The sequence below is a fragment of the Coregonus clupeaformis genome, unplaced genomic scaffold (genome assembly GCF_020615455.1).
Source record: "Coregonus clupeaformis isolate EN_2021a unplaced genomic scaffold, ASM2061545v1 scaf0908, whole genome shotgun sequence".
NCBI classification, from domain to species: Eukaryota; Metazoa; Chordata; class Actinopteri; order Salmoniformes; family Salmonidae; genus Coregonus; species Coregonus clupeaformis.
The window spans coordinates 163,917-171,536 of NW_025534362.1; the positions used below are offsets into that span (position 1 = coordinate 163,917).

At 41.7% G+C, this 7,620-nt stretch overlaps 1 protein-coding gene across 3 annotated transcripts; it reads right to left on the reverse strand.

The window, feature by feature from the left end:
* Window positions 1-1,123: 1,123 nt before the first annotated feature.
* Window positions 1,124-5,083, reverse strand: LOC123485952 (E3 SUMO-protein ligase KIAA1586-like). 3 transcript variants are annotated; one of them, XM_045217077.1, is made up of 3 exons: window positions 4,634-5,083; window positions 3,409-3,504; window positions 1,124-3,248 (listed from the first exon to the last, which is right to left on the reverse strand). In XM_045217077.1, the coding sequence occupies exon 3, from the start codon at window positions 3,166-3,168 to the stop codon at window positions 1,348-1,350; it is 1,821 nt and encodes a 606-aa protein (XP_045073012.1). In that variant the 5' UTR covers window positions 3,169-3,248; window positions 3,409-3,504; window positions 4,634-5,083; the 3' UTR covers window positions 1,124-1,347. The 3 variants fall into 3 exon arrangements, with proteins under 3 accessions (XP_045073012.1, XP_045073014.1, XP_045073013.1); XM_045217079.1 differs by lacking the exon at window positions 4,634-5,083 and adding an exon at window positions 3,956-4,622; XM_045217078.1 differs by lacking the exon at window positions 4,634-5,083 and adding an exon at window positions 3,886-4,622.
* Between the last annotated feature and the right edge of the window lie 2,537 nt (window positions 5,084-7,620).

The following is a 7,620-nucleotide window of genomic DNA, read 5'->3' on the forward strand; positions in this document are numbered from 1 at the left end:
TCTGTCCCAGGTAGTTGCAAAAATCTGGTAACTTTCCCCAAATTCCCTTGTTTTCCAGAAAACCCGGTTGGAAGGTTTCCTGAATCAGGAGGGAATAAACAGTAAATCTGGAATCTTCAAACAGGATTTCTGGAAAACCTGGGGATTATGGGAAAGTTGGTGGATTTTTGCAACCCTAGTCCCAGGAGACTGAACTGTGGGCACGTTTTTATTCCTGCCTAGCACAAACATCTCATTCAACTAATCATGGTCTTCCATTTAGACCACAATTAGTTGAGTGAAGTGTTAGTAGAGTGCTGGAACCTGGACACTCCTGTGTAAACTGTGGCTGTCTTGACTACAATTGTCTAAATACAGGTGCCATGTTTTCTTTTGCTAATCCATGCAGGTTTGTCATCTCATAAGGAGTGGAGAAGCCCTATGCACCATAAACCTTAATACTGGAGTAACTTCCTGTCAGAGAAACTGTGATTAGAGGGTTAGACAGGAGGCCCTGGGCCAATGGGAGGTCACGGGTGAGGGCTTGGGGGTCAGAGAGAGTGGGCTAGTATGTTAGACCATTCCATTGGTCCTTATGTGAAATCTCCACCAATCTGCGGCACCGAGCCATGCAAAATGAACTGACCCAGTAAGAGGGGACATTACAGACATGAAGATAGAACTCCCCCAACACTCCTCACATTGAGTTGCTGCGTCTGATTTAAAGGCCCCCTTATAGTCCTCAATAATCAACAATGTAATACTTATTACAGGTTAACTCTCTTGCTTTCTTTCAAGCACACTCAGTACTTCTATCCATCCCTCTCCAGGTGCTAGAGACAGAACATTCCAAGGACCTCCAGAGCAGTGGTGTAGTGGTCCCTGGAGAAGTGGGTATACTCTCAGTATTCACCTTTTTTTTTTTTAAGTAGTCCAGAAAAAAGCCCTGTTTTAGAAACAGTGACATGTAAGACTATGATTTAGTTTACCCAAAAATATGTAATTTCTACTTGCACACTATTATAAAATGATCATGACTTGATTAGGAGCAGTTTGTAGTTACTACTGGTCACAAGAGCAGCCTGGATGAATGTAAAATGTATTTATCATGAGGCAAACAGGAAATGGTGTTTCGATTATTTTTGCACATTTATTTAAATAAAATACTTCAAATCTGAAGGTGACAATGCATCCTTGTTCATATTGCTATATGCTTTGTTTTGAACATGTTCATTTACCGGTAAATCATTCAACAAAATATGTTACAACAATATTTAGTTAACAATTAACAAAAATATATGCATTAACAACACATCAACAGTGATATACTCTCTCAACCCAGCACTGGGTTTCTGACCTTTGCTCATACTACAGTATATTCCAGACAAATTTGCTTTCTGCAGGAGCTTTCACACTGCACTGTCTAGAACGCACCGAAGAGGCAGCACGATGGCTCTTCAACCAGGTCCTTGTATATTTTCTAGGATCAAACTTGGAAGTTGGTGGGCCGTTGATATTAATCATCATCAAGTTTGATATGTTTGAGATCAGAAGGACAGCCCTCTTGTCTGAGCTTATATTGTTCATAAGGCTAAAATTCCTCTCACACTCTGCTGTACCGACAGGGAATGTTTTCATACAGTTCATAAGTGGTTTTAGGTCCTTGGGCTCACTACTGGGCTCTTCCAGTAGGTCCCGCATCCCATTCAGTGCTTGGTCTGTGCACAAGTTAAATCGCTTGCACAGTCGCTTAACTTGTTCTTCACCATGGCGGATGCTGGGCTTTGATGGCCACTTACTCTGATCAAGGATGCTGAGGTCCATGATGGTCTCATCTTCAAAAGACAAGCGTTTCTCCAGATTGTTCACAAGGCTTTGTAAGAACTGGCCTGGATTGATAGACTTCAGCTTTGCATTTGTTTTCAGGGCTATAGACCGATACTCCCCAGTCTGTTTTGCTTCTAAAGCCTCACTATATTTCTCACCTGGACTCTCTTTGAATGACTGGATCACTCTGATTGAGCGTTTCAGCAGATGCTCTGCTCTGAGGAGCGTTATAGAACGAGACTGAAGCTCCTGTGACAGGAGACTTAGTTCATGGAGAGTGTCGTACATGAGGCCAAGGTCACAAATGAATTCTGGACTTTGAACACGGTCTAACAAACCTCTGTACATCTGCCTCTCTTTGGTGGACCTCATCTCATCACTGCAAGCATTTTTAAAGTGCTGCACAAGAGCTCCCAGGGATGTCCAAACAGCACGAACAGTCCGAAAGCTACTGGCCACCCAGCGTACATCCAAGATTCTGCCAATGCGAAGAAGTTGTGAGCCTACTTCAGCTGCTGCATTAACAAGTTCACGTTCATTTTTGTTTGACACACTATACAGAGAGTATAGCTTCTGGATAAAAGTTTTAAAGTGATTGACAGAGTTTACCTCATCAACTGCATCTGACACAGCAAGTTCAAGTCTATGGTTCATGCAGTGCCATACAAAAAGCTTTGGGAATCTCAAAGTCAGTCTGGTTGCTACTCCTGACTTCTTTCCTAGCATGACACTGGCTCCATCAGATACAAATGTTACCCAGTTTTCATGAAGCCACTCTTCTGTAAAGCCAGCATTAGTTAAACAGGTGAGTAACGCCTGTAATATGCCATCTGCTCTCTGATTTTCCAGTTCAACAAGTTCCAGGAATATGAACTCAGGGCTTTCTTCTTGAATTGATGCTTTAATAGAAACTGTCATGACAGCTTTGTGACTTAAAGAAGATGCCTCGTCAATTAGGACAGCTAACTTACTGGATGATGCTATAATGCTACTGATGATTTTGCTCTGCATCTCACTAGCAACATGTTGTATTATTTGTGTTGCACTGTAACGTGAATGAAGTATTGAGCCCATTTTTACACCATTCAGTTCCTGCAGCTCAATGAGGCTCTCATGGTCAGAAAAGGGTCGGTTCTTTTTGGCCAGATGGTAGGCTGTTCGAAACACAGCTTCAGTTTCCTTCATGTAGGACTCAGTCATAGTCTCCACTGCATTCTCAATGGCAGCTTCTTTCTGTTGCTCTGCCACCTTCACAGCCTGAGTGTGGGCCTTGGACAACGCATGTTTCCTCACCTTATTTCTCAAGATTGACAAACTTGTTGTTCTACTTCCCTGGCCAGACACTTGAATTTCAAAGTTCATCCATTCTCTTGAGAGCGATACACCTTGTCCTTGCTCCTTGTCGATCCCAATGGAGTTCACACTGCTACAGACCAGACATCCTGCGAAGCATAAACAAACAATGTAACTACTCCTGTATCCACAGCTGTACGTGTGCATGGTCCTTTACACACACACACACACACACACACACACACACACAAAGTTATCTGTGCCCACTGTTTCAGAAGTTACCCAAACTAGCAATCTACCTAAACTTACCCAATTTTTTGTTTTTGGATCCCAACCAGGGGTTCTTGGATTTGAAGTCTTCTGTTTGTTTAGCACTCCACAGGTCTGGCCAGTCATTATTGATGTCTACAGACAACAACAAAACTAATTATGCATCTCCCTGTCTCTCTCTCTCTCACACACTTACACACACACACACACACACACACACACACTACTGTGATCACAATAGTCATCAGCAAGACATGGGTCCCCCTCTTTACATTAACAATCTGCATAACCAAGTGGAAATATTTTCAGCAAGTGAAGCTGAAGCATACAGGAGATTAGTGAGTGAAATACTTGGGAGAGTTTATTTAACAAAAAAACAACAAATTTAACACAAAATGTTATATAACAGTAGCATTGTAAAAAACAAACATGGATACAGACAAAATAAATAGAAGGGCAATAAAATAAATAACATCACACAGAAATTCAAAATGAGGCTTAATCTGTCAAAATCACCTTTTGTTACAGTGTGAGGCTTCACTTTTCAATAAACTGGAGATGCAATTTACTGCCTGTGTGTTCTGACCTGGTGGTGGTAGACTGGATCCTTCTCTATGCTCACACTGACTTGCCTGGCTAGCTCCCGGTTGAGAGCTGCCAGGGCTGCTGGTTTTAGGGGTGGGGTCTGCCTGGGCCTGATCTGGGCCTGATTTGTGCCTCTTTACAAAAAAAGTCTGCAATATCTCCCTTCCTTTTCATGGTTACCTGTCCCTATACAAAATAAGACAGCCTGATTAGACCTCAATATTGTTTTAGGCTGAATCTTAAACTATTTGTCCCCATTCTTGTGTTTTAACTTACTTAAAAATCAACTACCAGCTTAGCTACTATGCAATTAAACTAGATCATATAGGTTAGTTAGGGCTAAGTAACTTGGCTAATGTTATAATTTAGGGCTTAGTAACTTGGCTAACGTTATAATTTAGACCTTTACAATAATAAACAAGCTTCATAAACATTGAGATAATCAGTTTCATCAGTCTGGTATGAAATTCTTATGAACTGGGTTGATTAAACACTTACTGAAAACCAACAATGCCCCGGTTTCCCCACATTATCCCAATCTACGTAGCTAGCTTCATAACGTTAGCCGACTCGCACTAACTATTGGCGGCAACATCTCTTCTCCTCTAAATGTGCAGTCACTGGCAATTTGCCAGTAGTTTAAAATAATGATTCATTTGGAAACCACCTTAAAATTTACCTCAGAATGATGTCTTCCATCAACTGGGGTGGCACACCGCCGCTTGTGTCCTTTCTTCATCCGTTGTTTGGTCTGCTGCCGTTATCGTAGTCAAGTGGCACCGGCACCTGAGTTTTTTTTTTTTTTTTCACTGGCACCTGAGGTATTAGCGATATTTTCCTCGGCATGACCCGCCCTACTCTGCCTCTGATTGGCTCATCAGTCCTCATGCCTAAAGTTAACCAATCTAATCAGTGAAAGCAGCGAGTACCAGCCAATTAGAGGCAGAGGAGGGTGGGTCATGGCTTCACTATCCCCGAGGAAGAAAATAGGCAATCTGACTCACAGATATTACTGAATGATGCGCATCAGGGGGGATTTAGAAGTGGGTATACGCAATGCTGACTGAAAAATAAGTAGGTATACGCCGTATACCAGCGTATACCCTGGACTACACCTCTGCTCCAGAGCCTTCTGACCAATTACCTGCCATCTCTCCAGAGCACAGAGAAGTAGGCTCCATTTGTAATAGTATACTGATGCAACTTCACTAGTGCTGTCTGTGTGATATAGCAGATAATCAAGGTCTTCACTAGTGCTGTCTGTGTGATATAGCAGATAATCAAGGTCTTCACTAGTGCTGTCTGTGTGATTTAGCAGATAATCAAGGTCTTCACTAGTGCTGTCTGTGTGATATAGCAGATAATCAAGGCCTTCACTAGTGCTGTCTGTGTGATATAGCAGATAATCAGGTCTTCACTAGTGCTGTCTGTGTGATATAGCAGATAATCAAGGCCTTCACTAGTGCTGTCTGTGTGATATAGCAGATAATCAAGGTCTTCACTAGTGCTGTCTGTGTGATATAGCAGATAATCAAGGTCTTCACTAGTGCTGTCTGTGTGATATAGCAGATAATCAAGGTCTTCACTAGTGCTGTCTGTGTGATATAGCAGATAATCAAGGTCTTCACTAGTGCTGTCTGTGTGATATAGCAGATAATCAAGGTCTTCACTAGTGCTGTCTGTGTGATATAGCAGATAATCAAGGTCTTCACTAGTGCTGTCTGTGTGATATAGCAGATAATCAAGGTCTTCACTAGTGCTGTCTGTGTGATATAGCAGATAATCAAGGTCTTCACTAGTGCTGTCTGTGTGATATAGCAGATAATCAAGGTCTTCACTAGTGCTGTCTGTGTGATATAGCAGATAATCAAGGTCTTCACTAGTGCTGTCTGTGTGATATAGCAGATAATCAAGGTCTTCACTAGTGCTGTCTGTGTGATATAGCAGATAATCAAGGTCTTCACTAGTGCTGTCTGTGTGATATAGCAGATAATCAAGGTCTTCACTAGTGCTGTCTGTGTGATATAGCAGATAATCAAGGCCTTCACTAGTGCTGTCTGTGTGATATAGCAGATAATCAAGGTCTTCACTAGTGCTGTCTGTGTGATATAGCAGATAATCAAGGTCTTCACTAGTGCTGTCTGTGTGATATAGCAGATAATCAAGGTCTTCACTAGTGCTGTCTGTGTGATATAGCAGATAATCAAGGTCTTCACTAGTACTGTCTGTGTGATATAGCAGATAATCAAGGTCTTCACTAGTACTGTCTGTGTGATATAGCAGATAATCAAGGCCTTCACTAGTGCTGTCTGTGTGATATAGCAGATAATCAAGGTCTTCACTAGTACTGTCTGTGTGATATAGCAGATAATCAAGGTCTTCACTAGTGCTGTCTGTGTGATATAGCAGATAATCAAGGTCTTCACTAGTGCTGTCTGTGTGATATAGCAGATAATCAAGGTCTTCACTAGTGCTGTCTGTGTGATATAGCAGATAATCAAGGTCTTCACTAGTGCTGTCTGTGTGATATAGCAGATAATCAAGGTCTTCACTAGTGCTGTCTGTGTGATATAGCAGATAATCAAGGTCTTCACTAGTGCTGTCTGTGTGATATAGCAGATAATCAAGGCCTTCACTAGTGCTGTCTGTGTGATATAGCAGATAATCAAGGTCTTCACTAGTGCTGTCTGTGTGATATAGCAGATAATCCAGGTCTTCACTTGTGCTGTCTGTGTGATATAGCAGATAATCAAGGTCTTCACTAGTGCTGTCTGTGTGATATAGCAGATAATCAAGGCCTTCACTAGTGCTGTCTGTGTGATATAGCAGATAATCAAGGTCTTCACTAGTGCTGTCTGTGTGATATAGCAGATAATCAAGGTCTTCACTAGTGCTGTCTGTGTGATATAGCAGATAATCAAGGTCTTCACTAGTGCTGTCTGTGTGATATAGCAGATAATCAAGGTCTTCACTAGTACTGTCTGTGTGATATAGCAGATAATCAAGGTCTTCACTAGTGCTGTCTGTGTGATATAGCAGATAATCAAGGTCTTCACTAGTGCTGTCTGTGTGATATAGCAGATAATCAAGGTCTTCACTAGTGCTGTCTGTGTGATATAGCAGATAATCAAGGTCTTCACTAGTGCTGTCTGTGTGATATAGCAGATAATCAAGGTCTTCACTAGTGCTGTCTGTGTGATATAGCAGATAATCAAGGTCTTCACTAGTGCTGTCTGTGTGATATAGCAGATAATCAAGGTCTTCACTAGTGCTGTCTGTGTGATATAGCAGATAATCAAGGTCTTCACTAGTGCTGTCTGTGTGATATAGCAGATAATCAAGGTCTTCACTAGTACTGTCTGTGTGATATAGCAGATAATCAAGGTCTTCACTAGTGCTGTCTGTGTGATATAGCAGATAATCAAGGTCTTCACTAGTGCTGTCTGTGTGATATAGCAGATAATCAAGGTCTTCACTAGTGCTGTCTGTGTGATATAGCAGATAATCAAGGCCTTCACTAGTGCTGTCTGTGTGATATAGCAGATAATCAAGGTCTTCACTAGTGCTGTCTGTGTGATATAGCAGATAATCAAGGTCTTCACTAGTGCTGTCTGTGTGATATAGCAGATAATCAGGTCTTCACTAGTGCTGTCTGTGTGATATAGC

What these genes read in the sequence shown, in the direction of transcription:
- LOC123485952 (XM_045217077.1), bottom strand. Translation starts at nt 3,168, where the DNA reads ATGAACTTTGAAATTCAAGTGTCTGGCCAGGGAAGTAGAACAACAAGT.